Raw genomic sequence first — 24,686 nt, forward strand, 5'->3', positions numbered from 1 at the left:
ACAAATATTAAGTCTGTCAATGATTACAGGATTCCAACATTTAAAAATAAATAAATAAATCATCTTTTGTGTTCAACAGAAGAATTAAACTCCTAAAGGTTTGAAACAAGGTTGAGTAAATGATGACTGAACTATCCCTTTTATGGGTGCTTGTAATAAAAAATGTTGTAAAAAAAAAATAAATCTAGTTTATTTAAATACTGACATTATTTTCTTTCTTTAAAATCCCAAAGAATCGGGTTCAATTAAATAAGAATTTAGATCATTTTGTTTTTTATCCCATCATTCTAAGAAAAATATGTGAAATGTATAGGAAAAGTAAGGTACAGTAGTCCCTTGTTCGCAGGAGTTGCGTTCTAAAAAATAACTCTCAATAGGTGAAATCCACGAAGTAGTCTGCTTTATATTTTACAATGATTGTAGATTTTAGATTGTAGAAGGCTGTAAAACCTCTCACTACACACTTTAGACACTTTTCTCTGTCAGGCATTAAGATTTTCACACTTTGCTCTCTTGTTTAAATGCTCAAAATTCACAAATTTGTTGAAAAATAAGTCCACTATAACAAAGAAACCGAAGATCTAAACCATTTGATTTTCATTTATTTATTTCATAATGTCGCCCTACAGCTGCGTAACTTCTGCCTTCCGTTAGCATGTCCAGAAGTTCAACTTTTTGTGCGATTGTTGGCATCTTCCTCTTTTGAGTGCTACTGAAGGTGCCTTTGACGGTGCAGAAATTGTTGGGAGAAAACTTGCTAGAATACTCTACAGCACTTTAGTTACACAGCTAGCGATCGAAAATGTATGTAAATTTGGTAAAGCTGAACGCATTCTGTACTGTACAGTAAGCTTGGGCGTTATCCAAATTTTGATACCGTCAAACCGCCTCCATATTTTACCCCGGTATCCGGTATTACCGGCGTAATAAAAAAAAAATTATGACGTAAGGCTCAGACAGCGTCACCAAACTGTTGGCCTTAGGCTCGCGGTGAGAGAGAGAGAGAGAGAGAGCGCAAAGCGGCGCACAGCACCTCTCTCTCTCTCTCTCTCTCTCTCCCTTTTACACATACACACACACACACCTCTCCCGCGATTTATTCAGAAATTTACTCCCACACCGTAAGAAATCTGGCCGGCTCCCGCGGAACAGCAGTTATACCCGATAGGTCCCAAGTCCGACAGGTACATTTTGATTGACAGCTTTATACAGCCCAAACCCGTTCACAGCCTACATTAAAATGTGCTCATGCACACAGCTCTAATGCATTTTTTTCAAGAATGAGTCATTTATATGTTTTAACATCATTTATTCGTAACAAGCGTAGACTATAGGCCACTTGAAAGTTGGAACAAAGAAATAAAATAAGTCCTACAGCTGTAACATCGTAACATCTCAGCACTCTATAGGTCTAGGTACATGCACTTAGCCTTTAAATTAGCCTACACACCAATGGAAAGTAATCTTGCTTAACAAATCAAATTAAAATAAACTGTAAATGGTGACGGGTATTTTGGCAATAACGAAATTAAGATAAAGGCTGTGCAAGTTGTTTCTCCACTTCTCTTCACAATCTGGCATTAGGGCGGCGGTGAAGCTGAATAATAAAAGAATAATGCCACCATTAGCCTGTATACTCTGTCTACATTATGATTATATGGTTTATTTAATATTTATATATAATTTAAAAACCCTTTACGCACCAAGATTAGGCTACGTGTGTTTGTGGAGGAACATTATTAAATCCACTGCCTTTAGCGCAGTCTCTCACTCATGGTGCGTCCAGCAGCTGAACACCCTTTCCTGCTGCTACAGGTCGAGATGCAGAGTTCTGATCCGGCTGATTTTGCAAGTTTTTGGTAGGATTGTTTGTTCATCTTCTACCAGTCAGGAACATGCATTTAATTTTCCATGACAGCAGTTTCACTTTAGCGAATGGCCTCTTCTTTTTACCTGTCAGCTTGCGGTTTAGGGCTCTACCGTAATACGCAGTGTATGAGCGACCGCCAAATACCTGCGGCTGGAATAACCGCTCCTTCTGAGCTAGTGACTGACTTGACCGCCGTCAAAATTCTCTTTTTTTACTACTTCGTCATCATTTGTTTTACCTTTGCAGGGATGGATTTTAATGCAGGGATTTGGATTTTTTCGGGTCTCACCGGGTTCGGTCAAAGATCTTTAGCTCTAATGCAGACCTCTCGTTCATATTAACCACGTCTCCCTTCTGTTCAGTTGAAACTCCCAAACTGCAGGACACTTTGAAGCGCGACTCGTCACGTCACCTCTCCCCCTCCCTCTCCCCCTTCTCTCCCTCCCTCTCCCTCTCCCCCTTCCTTTCCCTCTCTCCTCCACACTGTCCCGTGATGACAACCACACATACGTTTTTGTAGGCATTAAATAAAGGATATTTAATATTTTATGACGGTATAACGGTATTGAAACTGACACCGTTGCTATTTTTAGATCCCGCGGTATACCATAATACCGTAATACCGCCCAAGCCTACTGTACAGGAGACAGGACACGTAGAAGATGATCAACAATGATCTACAGCCAATCAGGACACAGAACACAATGCGCTGTAGAAAAAAAGCTTGTTAAATTGCACGATTGCGAAACTGCGAGACCATGAAAGTGAACCGTGTTATAGCGAGGGACCACACTTGTTATTGCCATGAATTGGTTATTTTGTCAGGTTTTTTTCTATTCATTAGCTAAAATTATTATTCTCCACTGTTCTCTGTCGTCCTGGGTAGCAGTGCAGCTTCAATAAATTAATTAATTTTTTTTTAATGCTACTTTTAAACTGACAAGTTGTTTTTTGCCAAAATTAAATTTCATGTCCTTTTTTCACTCTTTTTCTTTTAAAAAATAATAGAGAATCAGGTTGATTTCATCACATGATATGATGAAATAATTGTCATGCACTTTGTAAAATGTAAAAAAAAATCAATCATATTTTTCCCCGTTTGATTCTCAGGTACCGGAGGTGGAAGCTGGGTGAAGACATTGACCTCATTGTGCGCTGTGAACATGATGGAGTGATGACTGGAGCAAATGGAGAAGTCTCTTTCATCAATGTCAAGACCCTGAACGAGTGGGACTCCAGAGTAAGATCCAACACGCATATATAGAAACGTAGTCTACAATTTTAGAAATCCAGCTTGTATAACGCTGTGCTCTCCGCAGTACTGCAATGGAGTGGACTGGAGACAGAAACTGGACTCTCAGAGAGGAGCCGTTCTGGCCACCGAGCTCAAGAACAACAGCTACAAATTGGCCCGCTGGACCTGCTGTGCCATTCTTGCAGGATCCGAGTACCTCAAATTAGGGTGAATATCATATAACACTGTGTTAATGTGTTTTGTTTTTTTTCTAGTAGTTTTCTCACTACATGTCTGTCTTTTTATAGGTATGTGTCCCGTTATCATGTCAAGGACTCCTCTAGGCATGTGGTTCTGGGCACACAGCAGTTCAAGCCCAATGAGTTTGCCAGCCAGATTAATCTGAGCATGGAGAACGCCTGGGGGATCCTTCGCTGCGTGATCGACATCTGCCGCAAGCTGGAGGAGGGCAAATACCTCATCCTTAAAGACCCCAATAAGGTGAGGTGCTCGTAAAACAATAGTTATGAAATTGGTTTGATAACGCTACACATTTTAATTAAAAGTTAAACTGGTGTTTTTTTAATGGTACATTATGATACCAGATAACAGGGTTCCCATGCTTCTTGAATTTTAAACAAGACCTGGAAAGTGCTTGACAAACAAAACAAACAAAAAAAGGTCCTTGAAAGTGTTTGAATTAAATTTTACATATTTTTTGGTGTAATTTCAACAATTGTCACCCGCTGTCAAAATCAGAATAAAAACAAACTAGAAAATCTTCATTTAAAAATCTCAAATTAAAATCATGTGCAAGAATTAGGACAAATAATGCACATTTAATACATATTTCAGAAACTGGACTGAATTCATTTTGAATTCAGAAACTTTTATTACACACAATCACATACACAGTCATTCTCACACGCACACACCAATGACCAGGAATCAGAACGATGCCAAATCCAACAAGTTCAAATGAAGCATTTGCAAACTGGAAATATAAGCACTACTTTTCCCTCATTTATGTGAAAGGCAATAATGTTTATTTATCGTGCAAATTATGTCCAGGGAAAAAAAGTCTCTCTGTGTCAGTGTCAAGTAATTCTAATCTAATGAAGCACCTCACGTCATCACATGCCAACCACAAAATTACTGGCTACTCGGGTAATAACGTGAGCTCTGCTACTAAAGGAGACGAAGCCCATCGTCAAAGCAAATAAAAAAATGTTTCCTTCACTGCAAACCCTTATTACTCAGACAGAATTAAACAAAATAGATATATAGTTGAGGACATGCTGCCGCAGTCTCTCACATTGTCCCACAAAAACATTAAACTAGTGTAGATTAGTGTACAATGTTTTACATTTATTTGCATTTTTTTGTTACTTTTCTATGTAAATATTTACATTTATAATTATGTAACTCTGTTATAGTTACTTCTCACAAATAGTAACTGAGTGAATAACTAATTACTCTTTAAGGAACGTGCTCAACACTGGTCTTTGTCATAGATTTATTCAAACATACCGCTTGTGGGTTCACGTTTGTCATTGCAAAATAAAAAAAATTTATAGTTTTTTTTTTTTCCTTGTTTCTAGTCAAAGAAGAATTTTTTTGACTAGTTAAAATACAGATCTTGTTTTCAGAATAAACCAAGTTTCTCCTTAAAAAGCCCATGAGGAGAGTAAACTAATCCAAAAATAGGTTTATTTTACTTTCTCAATGGACAATTATTATTATTAGCTGTATGTATATATAATAATAGCTTGTTTTAAAGAAAAAAACTTCAATTTGACCTCTCAAAACAAACAAACGTTTTTATTTGTCTATTAAATGCTTCTAGTTTGCAGAGTATAATTATAGATTTGACATTTCTTATGATTATTACTCAGCTGTAGTGTTATTGCAGTATCAAGATATTTGGCAAAATGAAAAAGTCTTTTCTCTTGTATATATGTGTATATAAAATAAACCATGCATTGAGTAAATATGACAAGCATTGTTTAAAACACTTGCACAGCTTCTCTGTGTTCATTTTAGCTGCAATAGCAAGCCAGTAGGAATTACCTTGGCAACTTCAATGTACTTCTCTGCCGTAATCTGCTTAGTTATGAAAGCGTAACTCCTGTTTCGTGTTGTTTTACAGCAAGTCATCAGGGTGTACAGCCTGCCTGATGGAACCTTCAGCTCAGATGAAGACGAGGAGGAAGATGATGAGGACGAGGAGGATGAAGAAGAGGGTAAGGATAACAAATCATGTCTTTGTAAATATTGTCTCTGGTTTTCTCTGTTTCTTATACATTTTTCTGATTTCCCTCAACAGACGAAGACAATTAAGCTGTCATTATCTACCACAGCTGTCTGCATTCTGTGTTTCAAAGCTGTCAGAGCTGAATAAAGATTTGAGTATTATTCATATACTGTGTTGATGTCTCTCTCAAAATGAACACACACAGCTTAGTTGTGGAGTTTAATCATCACAAGTTCAGTTCTGGAGCTTGATGGTAATAACCTTCTTTTCCATACTAATGATGATTGCAATTTAAACTTGCTTGTTAAAACATGGACTTAAATGGATCAGACAAACTGATGAAGTCTATTTCTTGAAGCTCCTAAATATGTCAAATTAAAATAATGGTCTGAAATTTGCATAAAGTTGTGTTGGGCATAAGTAGTTTAATGCTTTTTAATCCACAGTGCATGTTAACCCTAAAAGAGGCAAAATATCTTGGAAGATACCGTAGAGTCAGAGCTTGAAAATAATAATTGTCTTTTTATCTCATAATTTATTTATTTTTTTTAAGTCATAACTTTCAATTTTTTAAATTATAATTTGTACTTTGTATCTCATGATTTTAAATTAGTATGACACTTAAAAGTAGAAATGACGACTTTACAATTTACTTACTAAGTCATAATTTTTTTTCTCATAATTTAAAATTTTTAATCAAATCACAATTTTGTCTATAATATTTAAAAAGTCTTTTCTCTAAATCTCATGACTTAAGCCTTAACTATGACTTTTTATAGTCAATTTTCATTTTTATCTAATAATTTTGACCTACTAAGTCATAACTTTGACTTTTTAAAGTCATAATTTTGTTTTATAATTTTCTCATACCTTTGACTAAAGTCATAGTTTCAACTTTTGTAATTTTGAAAGGAGTCATAATTTCTACTTTTTATCATATTTTTAGTCATAAGTCACAGGTCTCGAAGTCATAAATTCAACTTAAGTCATAATTTTTATTTAACTTTTTGTCTAATAATTGTAATTTTAAGGCATCAGTTATTTTCTTACCTCGCAGAAACAGGCTTCTATAGTTTCTAAATATGATGGAAAATAGCAATATATTGATGATTTCATGAATCCTTATTGCTAAATACAAATGTGACTGGACCACAAAATCAGTCATAAGTGTCAATTGACAATATTTGGCATAGATCTGAGGGTTTAAAAAAATCCTTTGAATTTGAACAAATTAAATATTTAATTATACATTTCTAACCCAAAGTTTTTTTAGATTTAATATATATACACATTCTAAAGATTTTTGGAATAAAAGAAAAACGTATTATTTTGAGACGAAGGATGACGACACGTGCAGCATAAGAACTGTGTGGTCAAGTGTCAAAAATGTGGATTTTAGTGATGCATTAGTCAATGTAGAAACTAGCTGTAATTGAGAAGAAGCACAAAATTAGATTTTTCTTTGGACATTTACATAAACCAGTAAAACATCTTAATGCCCACAAGACAAACAATGCTTTGGTTATTTATGTGACTACTTCTGGTTTGTTTTGGTGTCTAAATCAAAGATGAAGTTCAATGGTACGTTTTTCATCCTTTCTTCAAATATCTGGTCAAACATCTCGCTTTGTGACACGGTGAATGTGTTTTTCCAATCCCCTACAGTGCCTGCAACAGAAAACCATTAACACACACACAAAAGCAGAGTGTCTACATGTTACAGGATTGTGATCTTTGAACACCAACCTTTGCGCAAGAATTGAGGCTTGAGCAGCACAGTGTTGGGGAGAAATTCATAGTTGGCCTTGGGGTCCTGCTTCATGTTTTTAAACGTGGCTTTTTCCACAATACGTGCGACAGCAGCAGCATCAAGATTTTTCCCCAAGAATCTGCTGACTTTCTCAACTGCCGTCCTGAGATCCTGAAAGCAATGGCAAATATCAGGAAGACATGCACACAAATGTCTTATTCTGCACATTGGTCAATGACGAAAGATTTCTTTTTGGAGTTCTCATCAAATAAAATGCATAAAAGCATTATATGCATAAAACATTAAATGCAAGAAAGAGCTAATTAAATAATAATGTCAGATCATCATTGTAAACAAAATCAAGCTTAAAGGTGCAGTAGGTGATTGTCTGCACCTTTGCTTGATACGTAGCTCAACAGACTGTCAAAAAAATGTAGATTTGTACATCTATGCAGCTCTTCATATAGACTGATCAGCTGTTCGCACGAGTGACAGCGGTAAAACCAAATGCTGAATCGATATTGGAATTACTTTTGTACTCTGGAGGAAGAGCAACATCATAGCTGAAGTATTTCTTATAGACAGGTAATGTTCTGTTTAACACTATTTTAGTCACGCAAAGCTGATGTAGATTGTGTTGTATTATGAATGGGTTATATGCACAGAAGTGTTGCTCAGCCACTAAAATCATCCAGCAAACGATTGATGTGACTATTTTAAGTTTCATAAGAGCCTTTTACAGCATCGATAATATAGATGTTTATTTAATTTAACAACAGAACATAAGTAAACAGCGCTTTTCCGCTAAGCCTGCTTTACCGAGGTGAAGTTGGTTTTCTATTCACATTGGTTCATTTTTGAACAATGACAACCTGTAATGTGCTCCCTATATTGTTTACCATGCTACTCTATATTTAGTCCAAAATAGCATGCAAGTATGGCTTAGTTATAAGTGTAATTCCTGCACACAGTAGTCACTTTAGGACAAAGAGTGTGTAAGTCACATTGTCACAATATGACAAGTTTGCTTGCTTTCTACATAACTGAAAACGTGCTAAAGTACTATAAAGTGTTCTAAATGGCGAATGACATGATCTAGTGTATATATAAATTTGTTCCCACTTTATAAGTATCCTTAACTAATATGTACTTACACAGGAATTAATAGTTTGCTACAATGTACTTATTGTGTAAATACATGTATTTACTGTGTACTAATGCTTGATTAAATACATGTAATTACATCTGTAGTTAACTTTTGTAATTACATTTGTAAATACACTGTTGACCATCCCTTACACCTTCACCCACCCTTAAACCTACCCATGCCACCAAACCTGTCCAAAACCCAACCTCTATCCCAACTCAAAAGCACCACAAGTGTTCTCAAATACATTATAAACACAGTAATTACATTGTATTTATTTTTTTGATGTAAGTACATAGTAGTTAAGGACACTTAATATAAAGTGGGACCATACATTTTAAGGTTATATGTTATATATCTTTTAAGGATATATATCTTTTAAGTACAGTGGCAAAGTAAAACATTTCAACACCAAATAATATTTTGGAGCTTCACTGTGATCCTTAAATAGAGTCTTTTAATGTGTAATAAAACAATTCTTGTTCTCAAAATGGTGGACAAATTAATTTTTTTTAATACAAACGCATTATACTAACAAATTACTTGTTGTCTTGAGTCTAAATAAATATTTAAAAAAATGCAAGTCATTGTTGTCCGCTCAAAAAGTAAACACTTTTCTTTTAGTTTTTTTAACTCATATGCTAGGGCTGCACGATATTGTAAAAACGTGACATTACGATATATATATATATATATATATATATATATTTTTTTTTTTTTTTTTTTTTGCAATATGAATACAATTTCTTAATATCTCAATTTGGAAAGAATGTATAATGTGGGATTGATTGAGATGTTTCTGCAGTGGGAGTGCATCTCCATAAAATCTACAAAACGATTTATACAATTTTTGGGTTCCCATGACATATTTTCCTTGTGGCCTGTGCTATTTGCAATTCATTTTTGTATTTGCATGTGTTGTGAGTATTTTGATGCATAACAATCTATAAATACAGTCAAGAAAAATATACAATTAATATGAAGTGTTTTATCGTTTCCTGAGTCTATTCAAGTACAGTAACTGAATGATAAAAAAATTCTATAAAATGAATCATAGTTAAGGTAAAAAATAATACAATGTCATACATCTGAATGCTTTTAAAATCATCATACAATCACAGCCATTAAAAACACATGCAAATGATCAATTATAATACAAACTCAGCATTGCATATATCCTGCGATGTGACTATAGCAAATGATCACATTGCGATATCGATGCTGAATCGATTTACTGTGCAGCCCTATTATTGACTTAATATAAAGCTGTGGTTACTCACAATGATCATGTCCTCGTATGACAGGAAAAGTATGTCGTAGTTCTCCTTTTCTTTGTACCATTCTTTGACGTGATCAAACCAAGACGAACCGCCAACTAAAAGATAATTTAATCATTTAAAAATCACACCTACTGTATAAATCCCAAAATTCTGTATTCTTTTTAAAGGTAAGTCGAGGCAAGGTGATCCACCATCTACATTTTTCGAGGGATTTGAAGACTGAACAATAAGGAAAAAACACTAATGCTTTTTATTTTAATACTACTTGTATTTAATATGATTACTGTCCAATATTTTCATTAATTACATGTCTATTTCTGAAATCTATTCTTTTCAGTAAAAATTAGTACAAATTAAGTCAATCTGCAATCATACAGCTGCTAATATTGACTTCATTTTAAATATAGAAAATGATATATGCACGGTTGATTTTTATTAAAAAAAATTATATTTCCCAAATGATGTTTAACAGAGAAAGGGAATTTTTTTCTTTTTTAATTTTTTAAAAAACATTTTAAAGTCAAAATTATTAGCCCCTTTAAGCTATATATTTTTGTTAGTCTACAGAACAAACCATCATTATACGATAATTTGCCTAATTACCCTAACCTGCCTAGTTAACCTAATTAAGCTTTAAAAATGTCACTTTAAGCTGTATAGAAGTGTCTTGAAAAATATCTAGTCAAATTTTATTTACTGTCGTCATAGCAAGGATAAAATAAATTAGTTGTTAGAAAAACAATTATGTTTAGAAAAGTGTTGAAAAAATTGGGGGAAAAATAAACGGGGGGGCTAATAATTCTGACTTCAACTGTAGATATTACCTATGGGACAAATCTATTTTCCCACATGAATTGTTTAACAATAATAGCAAAAGTAAATTAAAATCTATAAATAATGTGTTGGGCCAAAGGGGACCAACTTACTCTGTTAATAATAAAATTTAAAATTTTGTGCTGCAATATATAAAATAGCAATGCATTTTTTTTATAAAAATGTAAAGTCATGACATGTTTCCATGTATGGTGACCCATACTCTGAATTTGTGCTCTGCATTTAATCCATCCAAGTATGCGCACACACGCACACATGTTTGTTTTTGTGAAAAGTGGGTACATTACATAGGTTTCCATTCATTTTATATTGTTCAAACCGTATATTGTATTGCTCTCACCCTACCCTACCCCTAAACTCAACCATCAAAGGAGTGTGTACAGCTTTACTCTCTGATTAAACTCATCCTGTGGAATTTATAAGCTTTTTGAGAAATGAGGACGTCATCTATGTCCTCATATTTCACTTCCTTTTTGTAATACCTGTGTCATACCCATGTCATTTTACATATTTGTGTCACACATACACTCGGGGAGCAGTTGGGAGATCTGTGCCTTCCTTAAGGGACTCACCTCAGCCTTGGTATTGAGGATGGTGAGAGTGCTGGTTATTCACTCCCATCAACCTACAATCCTTGCCAGTGCTGGGGAAAAGTTTTACATTGTGCTTTTAGTCTTACCATTTCCTGCTAGATACTGCTGCAGAAAGTCCTCAAAGCTCTTCGGGGTCTCAACTTTGGCCCAGACGTGGGAAAAGTGGAAATATGACACTGCGTTGTCTTTTGGATTTCTTCTCACATATATAATCTGTGATTTAAAAAACATGTAGAGCAATGAACATTTCTGAATAAATGTGATCACAAAACTCTCGCACAAGTATGTTTGCTGTGTTTGCTGTTCAATGACAAAAATACATTGTATGAGTCAAAATGCTTTGATATTTCGTCTATGCCAAAAGTCATTAAGATATTAAGCAAAATTCATGTTTCTATGAAGTAAATATTTTACATCTCAATTTTTGATTAGTTATGTGCATTGCTACAACTTCATTAGCACAACTTTAGCCTTTGTGTGCTGTTGGGGGTGTTTTCATCCACTCTGGAGTGATTTTGGTCAGAAAATGAAATGATTTTTGGTGCAAATCTTATTTGGACACACATTTTGGAAAAATGCTTTGAAATTATTTTTTAAAAATCTAGATACACTCTAAGCAAATGTACTACCCTTTTATTATGTTCATTCCCATTGTTTCCATTATTATGACATGTTTTGATTGCATAGCCATGCCATCGAAAATTCAATCATTCTTGATTGTTGCTGGTTTCCGCTGTTGAAAAGTGGCCAGTTTTTAATTTTTACAATTGATCGTCATATGCAGTGCAAAAAAAAGAAGCTTCTGCCTATATTGAGTATAGTATGTGAGAGTGAGATACATCTCTACTTACCTTGATATGTCTGAGAAAATCTAAATATGCAGCTCAGCTCTCAGAACATATTAAACATATTAAGTGTATTTATGCACAAACACACATTATAATCTGCTGTTTTACTCCATAGAACTCCATATTAAAGCCAGAAAACTTTTTTTGCACAGGTCTATCTAAAGGGTTAATAGTGCCAAATAAAGAATTACACATTTTAATTCTTCCCAACATCGAAAATCAACAACAATCAAGAATGCACGATTACTTGTTCTCTAGGATTATAATGGAAGTCAACAAAAAACAGCCATGAATATAATGAAGGGGTAGTACATATTTGTACACAAGGGTTCAATTGCTCGTCTTTCAACTTCACTAAATTTTCGAGTGGTTTTATCTCGACCAACTATTATCCTGTCCTAAAAAACTATACGACAATGTAAACTGTATTTATGCAGCTTTAAAGGGATAGTTCACCAAAAACTGAAAATGCTGTCATTATTTACTCACTCTTCACTTGTATAGAAAAGCTTTACTATGTAGGTCAACTTTTCAGGTTTTCAGCTTTATTCAAAATAACTTAATTGTGTGCTTTTAAACGAAGCACAAAACTCATGAATGTTTGAAAATACTTGAGCACGAGTTAATTTTTGTTTTTGCCGAACTATCCATTTAAGACGCCAATGTGAAATCTCAATTTAAAAAAATGACACTACAGTACAACAAGTTTTATGGTTCAGTTTCACAAATAAATAATACGTGAAGTATTATTAACAAACTAATTTCGAGAGGAGCACGTGATGATTGATCACGGCTGGTCTCTCATTTGTAATCATTAAGGAGCCAATCGGATCATTCCAAACTCACTATAAATAGCCCGACCAGTTTTACTCTGTTATGTTAGTTTTTTGAAAAATCCCACCATCCACCCCATTTCCCTCTTTCCTCCTTTACTCTTAATGCCTACCTGATCTCTTACATGCTCACTGACCAAGTGGGAACCCTGGGCTTAGTTATCTCTGAGCTCAGGGTTCTCTCCGAGGACAGCATTCCAAACCTGCTATTATTATCAAGCAATATCTAAGTGTGAACTCTTAAAAATCAAATTAAAGAAAGTGTTTTACAATTAGCACGGTGGGAATGTTTAGATATTTACCTTTCCCTTCTTGTTTTTTAAGCCTTGTGGCATCAGTCTAGGTATGAGATGAGTGGCAAATAGTCTTGGAGATGGACGCAGAGAATAGTCAGCACGGCCTTCACGGTACTCTAACCATGGCATCTGCTCAAGATTGTTGGGATATTTAGTTTTTTCTGTAAGCGAGTCCTCACAAACTAAATTTATGATGTTCTGCACCCATATTGTACCTGCAAACAAACAAACAAAAAAAAAATCTATGTTTACGTAAAAAAAATCTTTATGGTTTGAGTGGGATTGGCAAAAAGAAATGTATTAATTATATACATTTTAAAAAATAGACTTTGTGATAGAACTCTTAAAATATAACAATTTTTAAACTGAATTTTCAAGTAAAAATCATAATTGCAAAAAATAAAGCAAAGAACACGCTGAATTAAACATTGCACGTAAATCTTTTTTAGTATTGTGAGAAATGAAGTCTGCTTTGACCTAACTTCCACTCTAAATGGTCTGTTGATGCTCATTTCCCAAAAGGGCTAATTTATGAGAGAAAAGACAAGTCAACAGTATGTTGTCTTAGCATTGTTTGAGGTGACTACATCTTGGGCAAATGGTAACAATTGCAGAATGGGGATGGGTATTTGGCACAGAAAACCATCTCATCAATGGTGTGAAAACTGCATTACATAGAATAAACAGCTGCGTCAACAGTCAAGAAACAACTTTGTTAACATCTAAAGTCTAAAGGCAACATCTAAAATATAAAAGGTTTGAGTTTAAGAATGTTCAGATACCAGGGTACTGCCGTGTACTTTGAGACTGCTATGCAGAATAAACCTCTTCACTGAGATCTTCTTCATCCTCATCATTTTTTTACAGTATCTTAAATAATTTATTAATTAAATCCACATACATTAGAAGGTGTTTTGAACCTCTTCTTGTGATCTTTTTTTTTTTTTAAATATCATATCATGATTTACAGAAAACACCACTGAAATGTTATTATTTTATTTATTTGTGTAATACATTCTACCCTTATTTTAACATTTTAATTGAAACAAAGACACTTGAATTTATTATGCTATGCATATAATATAAAAAAATTTTTTTTCATTTAATTTAATCCTTATACAAACAAAAACCCTTAAAATGACTGGATTACTGAACTATGTTTATAAGAAACTTATACATCAGTGTTTAAAATGTAACATTAGTTGTTCTCACCTGACTTGGGGTACGTCACCAAAAAGACATCACTGTCACGAATCTCAAAATGTTGCAGAGAGTCAATGTACTCCGCAGTGGCTTCACCTTTTGCAAAAATATATCCCTTATATTTAGACAAATAATTGTTAACACGTTCCATTGTGCTGCACGTCTATCCACCTGCAATGAAGAGAAACTAGGGGAAATTAAATGACCTTTGGAATCAATGTTCAAAGAAAGTGAGACTTGCTGCTCTGGTCTTATGAGTTCAGATGTTAATAATTAATGCAAATCACACAGAATAACATTAGATTTTTCATTCACAGTGATATGATATTTTTGAAATAATAAAATGACAACATTTTAGGGTGCATTAGTTACTGTTAATGTATTAAAACGCACTAACATGATCTATGAACAATCTTGTACAGAATTCTTTAATCATACAACCTTTACTGCATGATTAAATACAAAGTTGTACTTGTATTAACATTAATGCACTCAGTTAACAAGAATTAACAATAAACGACTTCATTTTCATTAATTAATGTCAACAAAGATTAATAAACATAAATGTATTGTTCTTTACTTGTTCTTGTTGGTAAATTCATTAACTAGCATTAACTATAACTGACCAATAATTAAACGTGTTATCATAAAGGCTTTGATATAATTAAATGAGGATTAGAAATTAACATATACATTTCTTAAACACCATAAAAGTTCAGGAAGCAATATAGGCTTGGTCTTCATAGTTTGTACTTTGGATATGTGTGAGGTTGTAAACACAAGATTGCACTCACAATATACAGGGAAACAATATTTAGATAAGAGGATAGAGGAAATATGTATTAGTCCAGTCATTTCTATGAAACAGACCATCAAGAAAGCAGGACATAATGAACATTTAGAAAGAAAGCAGCTGAAAATCTGACTGGAAGAGAATGGATGGAATAACAGATGAGCACGGTCAGTAAATTCTACTGGACTGACTATCCTTTATTAATCTTACACTAAACTGTGGCTTTTTTAATAAGAACATTTTAACTAGTACTGGCAAGCTACTTTCATTCAACTAAAATTATTTCTGAGCAGAAATGGCACGTTTCTCTAAAAAGTCTTTAAAGTCTTTAAACTTGAAGTCAAAATTTGCCAGGGGTATAAATAATTTCTAGTTTGACTGTATATATACTGCCTTTGTTTTAGTTAATCAATTCAATACAATACTTCAAATATGCCTAAATGTTAATTTATCTTTAATAATTAAAGGGTACATTTGATGAAAATCATGTTCTAGAAGCTGTTTGGACAGAACTGTGGGTAGGCATAGTTTGTCCACAGTCATATTAGAGTCATTTTATTAATTTTCTGACATTACAAATAGGATCTAAATCCCTCCCGTTTTGAGGCCCACCGCAACATGAGGTAGGATTGCGGTTTCCCCACCCACCGATTTGATTGACAGCCACGTATTAACATGTCTCTGTCTGTAGTAATGCGTATAATCATATCAACAAGACAGGACGTGCAGAAAGCAACTGGGATTAAAAGATCTGTTCAGTTCACTGTGATCATCAATCATCACCAAATGTGATCTAGAATGAGTTTTACAAGTTTAAAACGTTTTTAAAACAGTGCATGTGTGTAATGAATTACTGCGATTTTACCGTCTTTGCTTTATCACCACAGCTGCATGTCAGCACAATTATAAAAGAAGACGCTCCAATCCCGGTTAAATCAGGTTTATTTTGTAAATTAACATAACGGATATGGATATTAACGTGTATCCTGTCACATTTTCTGTGCAAAAACAGTGCAAAGTTAAACACGTGTGCCTGGTCTGTGTGCGTAAACTTTGTAACGACATTGTGTGTGACTCATTGCTGCAACTCCACAACAAATACATCAAATAATCATTGGGAAAGTTCTTAAGCTATTTAGTTACTAGTAATATACATACATTAAATCCATTTGCAAGTCAGGAATATTTGATTTCTTCATGGACTAATTGTGAGATCCTTCTATGTTAGATGGGGCCATCACAACCCAGAATATGAATTACTTAAACTGCAGCGTTTCAGTAGTAAGAGCAGTTTCTGTCATATTGATTTTACAGGAACACCTTTCCTTGTTTACTGCTGTTAAATCATACCTAACAGCGGTGATGTAATTAGGTAGTCATGGCGATGAAATAAGGCCAAAGTTACATCCATCAGATAAATATGATACGATAATGTCAATAGAGATAGACCTTCAGCATGTGATATTTGTGACATTTAATGAAAAAAGACCTCCACTAAACCTCCAAATCAATAAGGCATTCACCAAATAAAAATTTAATGAAGCAATTAGTGTCTACAGACCAATCTAGTGTGTGCTCATTATACAAGATTATTACCGAGGGAGCAATCATTTCAATAGCGCAGCTGATAATCATACAGCCTTTTTATTACTGTCTTTATTGCTTCCAATTCTAACCAAGCAACACAAAAAGTAATGTGATTTATACAGAGTGTGTTAAATGAAAGAGCTAATATAGGCGGTGGTAGAAGATAACTTTACGCACACTGTTGATTAAAATGGCTACAGTAGCTTTAGTGTTACATTTATTTTGTCTGTTTTTTTTTCTTCATCTGTATTATCTTGTAAGAAATGGGGTTCAATATAGTGAGCTATCTAATCGTGTAAAATACAGTAACACTTTATTTTACCATAAAAAATACCTTTAAAAAAACACTAATTTTGAGGCGTTTATTATAATGGTTTTGTAATAAGAGAAACATTGTAGCAAGCAATACTAATGCTAATATGTTTTTTTTATTTATTACAGTTGATAGGAGAGATGCAGGATGGTACGAGTTGCATTTGAATACAATTTAAATACAATTAACAAGTTTCTCATTCAAAAATTAATTAATGAATTACATATTGTAGGGGGGATGCATGGAAGTAATATTTGCAGTTTTGGATGGAGACTGGAACATGGCATATGCTATAAGGCTCACACTATGTCTATAAATTCACACCATTATACAGCATAAATTAGGGGTGTAACAGATCATGGTTGATCCATGATTCGTAACAATCACAATCCACAGTTTGGAACACCTGTGGATCAATAAATTTTTTTTTTTACTTGTGGATCATTTCTAAATTTGTAACAATTGCAAAGAGATAGCCTCTTGTGTCATTCAAATCACATGTATGAACTCATTTAGGCTTTCCTGAAAAATATAATGATGACGAAAAAAGTTGAAAAAATGGTAAGTTAATTTGGATGTGGTGGGTTTCCTAGAAGGTGTTTGTTATTAAATAATATGGGTGGGTTATTAAAGGTGTCACTACTAGTTTAGCCTGCATTAATGCACTCACTGTAAGCTGCACGATTAATGAAAAGATCAGGATCTCAACACCCGCACAACAAATTATAAATGTTAGTGATATGCATATGTTTATTAATCCTTCAAAACGCTGCATTTAAATCTGTCTTTTAAAAAATGCAAAAATCAAGGAAGCGATTTAGTCCTTAGTCTGAGTTAGTTATGAAACAGTATTAATATAAAATATAATAACACAGAAGTACTGTAACAGTTTATAGTTTGGATATAACCACTGATGTTTATGGTAAAGATTAAAATCACCATCATTTACAATAGGCTAGTTGCACAAGATGGCGTTGGTGTGCTTCCGAGATGCAAGTGTGTGCAGGTTCACATTTTTGTGTCGAGCTTCTTTTATTAATAAGGAAATAATGTTTATAACACAACGAAGAGAAACGTTACAAAAAAAGACAAAATCCCAATGGAATTAAAGTAACTACCAACCATGAACTTTAGCATCATCAGGAAAAGAATGAAAGTAAATTAATGCAAGATGTTCTCTCCTGTCGCTGATACTTCCATTTTTTTTTTTTTTTTTTAAACATTTTCAGTTTTGGTAACAAAACACTAAATCTTCACCACCTTCACCATAGTTTCATTCCACCCGAAGTGAACACGCACAAACTTGTGTCTCAAAAGCTCCACCAGTGCCATCTTGTGCAACTAACGCATTAACGTGACGCTTGACGTTGTAGGCAGCAATTACGTTATTTAACCAAAAGGTAGCAACAACCAATAATCAAAAATATGCCAATGAATAATTATTCAAAAACTATACATCTAGCAATGAAACAAGACATTTTATAAGTGAATAACTAAATCATTTATTAAAAATGAGACTAAAAATAAATATGGGTTGTACAAATTAGAATGTTAGATTTATACATTTAGCGTTATCAGCAACAGTCGCAATAACTGAATTTTTACTGTAGTAGTAACTAAAACTACTGTAAATTTTTCACATTACTGAACATTTTACAATTTATTTGTATTCAGCTGATTATTCTTTTTCGTTTTAATATATTTTTTAAATATGTTTTTGTAATAAATAGAAAGAAATTGACATTTTCTGATCCAAAATAAAAATGGTCTATTGGTATAGACGAAGATGCAAAGAAGACTAAATTCCATTAAATGGATCAGGTGGATTTCAAGCCTTACGAGCCTTTCAACCCTTAAGTGTGACTTTAACATTCTGTAAAGGGTCTACAGATCAAAAATAGCCTTTTCTGGCTAATTGTGGCACATTTTACAGTAATGTTTATGAATGTGCGTTGACCATGTAAACAAATAAATTTAACAAAAAAATTAGAAATATAACTTACAGATTAAAAGGCTGCACAGCATGCATTTGAAATCATATGGAGTCCTTTCATTAATTACATTTGAAAAATGTTTGTTTGTGGGCAATGCAGTTCAATACTGATTAACTCTTTAATACATATGTGCTGCACTTTTAATTCATTATGAATATAAGACCATTTTTTTATACAAATTTTGTGTTTTTAGTTGTTTTTTCATTATTATTATTATTATTATTAGTATTATTATTATTATTATATAATTTGAATGTGTTCTTTAGTAAATGTAACAATCTTATGGTTGTATAGAACTTTGAATTTTTTTTTTTTAAAGGCTCAAATTTAATGTATATAAAAACTGATAACTAAATTTTAAAAATTGTGGCAAAAAAGAACTCATCTGAAATTTCAAAAACCTGAATTATTGTTAGATCCAGAAATGACCATTGAGTGCTGCAAAGTAATTTTTTACTCATAAAACATTTAACATTAAACCAAAACATAATTTAGTTTTTATGTTGGAAATGCTTACAAATTCAAAATTCGAATAAATTATTATGATTAGCTTAAAACATGCATAAACTTAATGTGATTTGATAATCATATATGAATGAAATCAGTAAGAATTTTTACTATTATTATTATTTTTACTGTTATAGTTATTATTAGTAGCATTTTCACATTGAACATGTCCATGTAGATTCTAAATAATTTGAATAAATGCATCTTATAAATAGAGTATTTTATTATAAATATTATAATAATAATTCAATTCAATTATTAAAAATGTAAATACAGTATCTTCCTCTTTTGGCTAAGATTAAAATTGTAATAAATTTGATCAGCCTGTTTCATTTCACCTCAGTAAAAAAGTAAATAAAAATCATCATCTCTATACTGCTTTTCTGTATGCAGAACAAGGCATTAACCTTTCTGAGCTTCCTAAACTGAGACTTGTCCTGATCGGAGTGACAGAATCTGGAAAAAGTGCTGTTGGCAATGCCATTCTGGGCAAGAAAGCCTTTGATGAGGTCGGGGTGAAGACACGAGTGTGTTTTGCACGTCAGGGTCTGGTGAGAGGACGCCAGGTGCAAGTGGTGGACACTCCAGGTTGGGAATGGTTCAAAGTCAATGGCTCCTCTACATCACTATGGTTCGTAAAGAAAGAGATGATGATGAGTATGAGTCTGTGCCAGCCTGGTGCCCATGCTCTGCTGCTGGTGGTGCCACTGTCATTCTCCTTCTCCCAGCGTGAGCGGCATGCCGTGGAAGAACACATAGAGCTGTTTGGTCAAGAAGCTTGGAGACACAGCTTGGTGCTCTTCACCATCTTAGACAGAAAGCAATTGCGTGGTTCCAGCCTAAAGCAAGAAGTAGAGTTGAATGTGGAGCTGTATAAGCTGGTTGAGAAATGTGGAGGCCGTTTCCATGCTTTGTACAGCAATCCCAAAGCGGGTGAGGACCAGGTGGCTGATCTTCTGGCTAAGATCACGAAAATGATGGAGACCAATGGAGAGACAATGATCTCAAGTAAAAATGTGTTGGAAAAGGTTAAAGAAATGGAGAAAGAAGAGGAGAGAAAACTGGAGGAAGAGCGAAAGTTGAAGGAAGAGAACCTACAGAAAGTACGAGAAGCACTGAAGGCAAAGGAGTTAAGAAGGTCAAGGAGGAGAATGGAACAACAGACACTGGATGGTAAGATAATATATGTCTTTATGGGTCAGAAAAAATTGACATTCTTGCTAATTTTGAAATAAAATGTGAAAAAAAGTCAATTAACTTTCCCAAAATGTATCATGGTTTTATTTTTATTTTTTTAAGTATGTTGCTATACTATCTATAGGCCAAACATGATGTTCAAGTTAAAAATATAGGTACACACGTTAATACATTTTTTACTAAACTTTTACAGTCAAAAAACAAAAACACAAAACATTGTTTTTCTTAAATGTCATGACAGAATTTTCAACCACCCTGTGGAGAAAATAATAATAATTTAAAAAAAAAAAACTAAACCAGCAGGTCTGACTGGCTTAATGATATTAACGTTAAACTTTCACCTGTCATGGTTTTAGAGTTTGGCTAATTTTTCAGTTCATTTCAAAAGCTTTTTACCCCTTCACCACCTAAACAGCAGTTTAAGCCTGGGACTAAAGTTAATTTAAGAAACTTTAGCTCAGAACAATCAGCTTAATGAAATTAGACTAGTTGTTTAGACTTTATTTTGGAGAGTTTTTTTAAACTAAAAGTTGTGACAAACAAATATTGACATTCAAAATACTATAACAAGAGCGTATCATACCGCGGTTATCAAACCTTGAAATATTAAACATGCCAGTGTTACTCACGTGTGTGGGGGCAAAAACACCTCGACGTCGTTTTCAGTCTTTCCTGCTCCTCCAGGTAACTATCACTGCAAAACTTACAGTATTAGCCTAAGCAGGGTTGTTGTATTTAAGTTAGATTATCGCCCAGTTTTTGCTGTCTTTTACTACGAGTTAAAGATATTTAAGCTGCAAATCAACAAGTCTGGCGTAGTTAGTTTAGTTGCTTTTTTAACGTAGCCATAATACTTTTCAACAGGCCAGACCAGCAAATATTTGGAGAACTGTTGTCAATGTTGTCACAAAAAATATGCAGCTAATTCCTGCAAGTGCATTATCATTATTTTCGCTTGTTTGTTTTTTTTCAGGTGTGGAGCAGAAAGGATGGGCTGGGGACAATCAGAGCAACAAGATTCCTCTCGATGAAGGCGGAAGTAACTCTCTTCTGAGCTGCAAACAACAGTGAAAGCTGGAAAAGGAAAAGATTGAAAAAGTACTCTTGCAACTTTCACAACTCACCGCCAGAGGCCGTCATTACTTCAAATATGTAACTGATACAGTTAACACAGCGTTAACTTGACAACAAAACTAACGTTATATTATTTTGTGAGCGACACGCGTTTATTGTTGGTACATTGATCCGATGATTAATGATTTGTGGGTCATTCCTGCCATTCGATAATATTTCAGCTTGAGCAAACTTAATTTTTAAAAGTGTATTGATTATATTTTAATAAATAACCTACATAATTAGGCACAATTTAAATAAATTTTTTTAAAAATCATGTTTTCCCAGCTCAGGCATTAAAGCCTTTATTTTCTGTTTTATTCTTATTTGGACACCCTTTATTCTCAACCTCGTAACGGACAAAACTGAATTGTTAATAATAGTATTTTACAAAGCTTTTGCTATAAAAACCCACATTTACCTATTGCTCATATGTCAAATAAATGTAATGGCTAAAATATACCATTTTTAAGTTTTAGATTTAAATTTGATTTAAGTTACAATTATACAATTTATGCATTCTTTGGTCCCTTAATTTTTTTAAAAAAGTTTTAAATTTAGATGTCTTACCCAACTGTCACCTCACAGCAAGAAGGGGTTAGTTGGCGTTTCTGTGTGGAGTTTGCATTTTCACGTGGGTTTCCTCCGGGCGCTCTGGTTTCCCCACAGTCCAAAGAAATGTGGTACAGGTGAATTGGGTAGGCTAAATTTTCCATCGTGTTTGAGAGTGTGTGAATGAGTGTGTGTGTGGATGTTTCCCAGAGATGGATTGCAGCTGGAAGGGCATCCGCTGCGTAAAAGTGTGCTGGATAAGTTGGCAGTTCATTCCGCTGTGCCAACCCCAGATAATAAAGTGACTAAGCTGAAAAGAAAATGAATGAATGAATGTCTTACACAAAACCACATAATGTTAGGCCCTATCATGGTGGTTGGTACTCAGCAAGAATTTTTTTCTATATTTAATTGTTTTCCTTATTTTATTTTCCAAAAAATAATATTAATTTCACAGGGTTGAGAATACAGTGACGAGGTTGAAGATTGTAACAGGTTTGAGGGGACAGTTTAATTAAAAAAAAATTTAATAACTAATTTGAAATTACATCTAAGACTTAACAAAAACACTTATTTACTTTAGTAAAACATTTAGCAAAGGCATTAATCACACTGGGATGAAATTAAACTTCATTAAACCAAACTACAGTCAAAATAAAAAAAAAATAAACTGTTGCAGGAAACTGGACCCTTAGTAACCTTTAAAAATGCTGATAAAGGCTTATGTTACCAAATATATTGCTTAACAGAACCTACAGTAAACAGTAGCAACAGGTAGCCATGTCTAAAACATTATTACCTGGAACATAAATAAAAACTGCAGCAAAAAAGTTCTTCTTAATGAAATTGTTAATGAAAATTCTTAATAATAATAATAATAATAATAATAAAATAAAATTATATAGCCAGATGGGCTGGTCTAAGTATTTCAGAAACTGCTGATCTACTGGGATTTTCATGCACAACAATCTCTAGGGGAAAAAATTATATAGTGAGCGGCAGTTCTGAGGGCACAAATGTCTAGTTGATATCAGAGGAGAATAGCCAGACTGGTTGCAGCTGATAGAAAGGCAACAGTAACTCAAATAACCACTCGTTACAACCGAGGTCTGCAGAAAAGTATCTCTGAACGCACAACACGTCCAACCTTGAGGCAGATGGACTACAGCAGCAGAAGACCACCAGGGGATTCAACCAGGGATTCCTAAACCTTTTGATAGCTTAACCCTCTATAATATTAATATGAATTATGCCCTTAATGACCCCCTCTCTAAAGCTGGGTAATTTTCACAGGACATAGAGATAAACAAACTAATCACATAATTAAAAAAAAATTTCTTAACTTTACATGTTCTGATTTTTTAGCTTTTCATTAACTGATGATGAAACTCGTGACACATTCAAAATAAAATCTGCAGCTGATAAGGGTGCCATGTCTGACATAAAATTGCGTCAAAGTTTAAGTGAAAACACTGCTTCAAATATTTTACCAGTGACAAAAAAAGTTATAATAAGAATATATTTACTGAAATGTTTTTTTTTTAATTAAAATTCTTGATAAATTAGGTGAATATCTCAATCCTGTTACAAGTTTACAACCCCAAAACAATGACATGTGTAACGGGGTTGAGTGTGATGGGGTTGAATTTTTAAAACAAAATGACCTCTGCTACTCGTGTGGTTACAAAGAGAAGGCCCACATGGCAGCAATTAAACAAGAATATGTCATATTGTTTAAAAATAAAAAACAACCATATTCCATCTTAGTTTTACGTTACGGGGTTGAATTGTTAAGCTTGACCGTTCCCTTCATAACTATAATAAACATAAAAAATGTAAATAATTGAAAATATATCTTGCCTTCTTTTGCACCATGCTGGTGAAGAGAGCTGAATGATGTCACTTTCTGTCTGTGATGTCAAATAAGAGTAGAGTCTAAATTGCTATAGGCGGAGAATTTCTGGCGTGACGGGGTTGAGTTTATATTGAGGGACAGAACTTTGTAACCTGTTTTTTTTTTTAATCACAAGAAAAGAACACAAATAAATAGTTTTAATAAGTAAAAAAATGTAGACACTGTGTGCATCTTATTAAATTTTGACAGTGCCTCTGGGACATAACAAATTGACAAGCTTGGTTTGTGACCAAAATATTATATTTTTTTATACTAAAAATGTTTTTAATGTAATTTTTTTTATTCATTATAATGAACAAAGTAAATCAATGATGAAATTGTGATGCTTTTAAAATGACATTTTATTCAACAACCACTTAAAAAAATATGGGGGACTGAAATATTACCGAATGCCATGAATGACCCTTGTACTGTCACAACTTGTTGTAATATTGTTGTAATGTTTTGTTTGTTCTGTCATTGGGAATCTTACAACATTATGACTTCCCCAAAGCTCAAAAACATCTAACTTTTTAACTCAAGTTCTACATTAAACCAGGATTTTTCTGATATTTCAGAAGTAAAACTTTCATA

The 24,686-nt window shown here is 33.5% G+C and overlaps 3 protein-coding genes across 3 annotated transcripts in view; 2 read left to right on the forward strand and 1 right to left on the reverse strand.

The window, feature by feature from the left end:
- Nucleotides 1-5,523, forward strand: part of eif3d (eukaryotic translation initiation factor 3, subunit D) — a 14,178-nt gene extending 8,655 nt beyond the window's left edge. The window contains 5 exon segments of the mRNA NM_200016.1: nucleotides 2,981-3,110; nucleotides 3,190-3,332; nucleotides 3,413-3,605; nucleotides 5,254-5,347; nucleotides 5,431-5,523. Of these exon segments, the coding sequence (NP_956310.1) occupies nucleotides 2,981-3,110; nucleotides 3,190-3,332; nucleotides 3,413-3,605; nucleotides 5,254-5,347; nucleotides 5,431-5,444 (574 nt within the window). The 3' untranslated portion in view covers nucleotides 5,445-5,523.
- Nucleotides 3,954-21,585, reverse strand: sult3st1 (sulfotransferase family 3, cytosolic sulfotransferase 1). Its single transcript, XM_682056.9, has 7 exons — nucleotides 21,163-21,585; nucleotides 14,152-14,313; nucleotides 12,946-13,154; nucleotides 11,049-11,175; nucleotides 9,536-9,630; nucleotides 7,105-7,279; nucleotides 3,954-7,026 (listed from the first exon to the last, which is right to left on the reverse strand). The coding sequence occupies exons 2-7, from the start codon at nucleotides 14,291-14,293 to the stop codon at nucleotides 6,893-6,895; spliced, it is 882 nt and encodes a 293-aa protein (XP_687148.1). The 5' UTR covers nucleotides 14,294-14,313; nucleotides 21,163-21,585; the 3' UTR covers nucleotides 3,954-6,892.
- On the forward strand, nucleotides 14,981-22,864 carry LOC798736 (uncharacterized). The gene is made up of 3 exons (XM_021473977.3): nucleotides 14,981-15,102; nucleotides 19,730-20,509; nucleotides 21,507-22,864. The coding sequence occupies exons 1-3, from the start codon at nucleotides 15,078-15,080 to the stop codon at nucleotides 21,602-21,604; spliced, it is 903 nt and encodes a 300-aa protein (XP_021329652.1). The 5' UTR covers nucleotides 14,981-15,077; the 3' UTR covers nucleotides 21,605-22,864.
- Nucleotides 22,865-24,686: the final 1,822 nt, after the last annotated feature.

Source organism: Danio rerio, chromosome 3 (genome assembly GCF_049306965.1).
Source record: "Danio rerio strain Tuebingen ecotype United States chromosome 3, GRCz12tu, whole genome shotgun sequence".
Taxonomy (NCBI): Eukaryota; Metazoa; Chordata; class Actinopteri; order Cypriniformes; family Danionidae; genus Danio; species Danio rerio.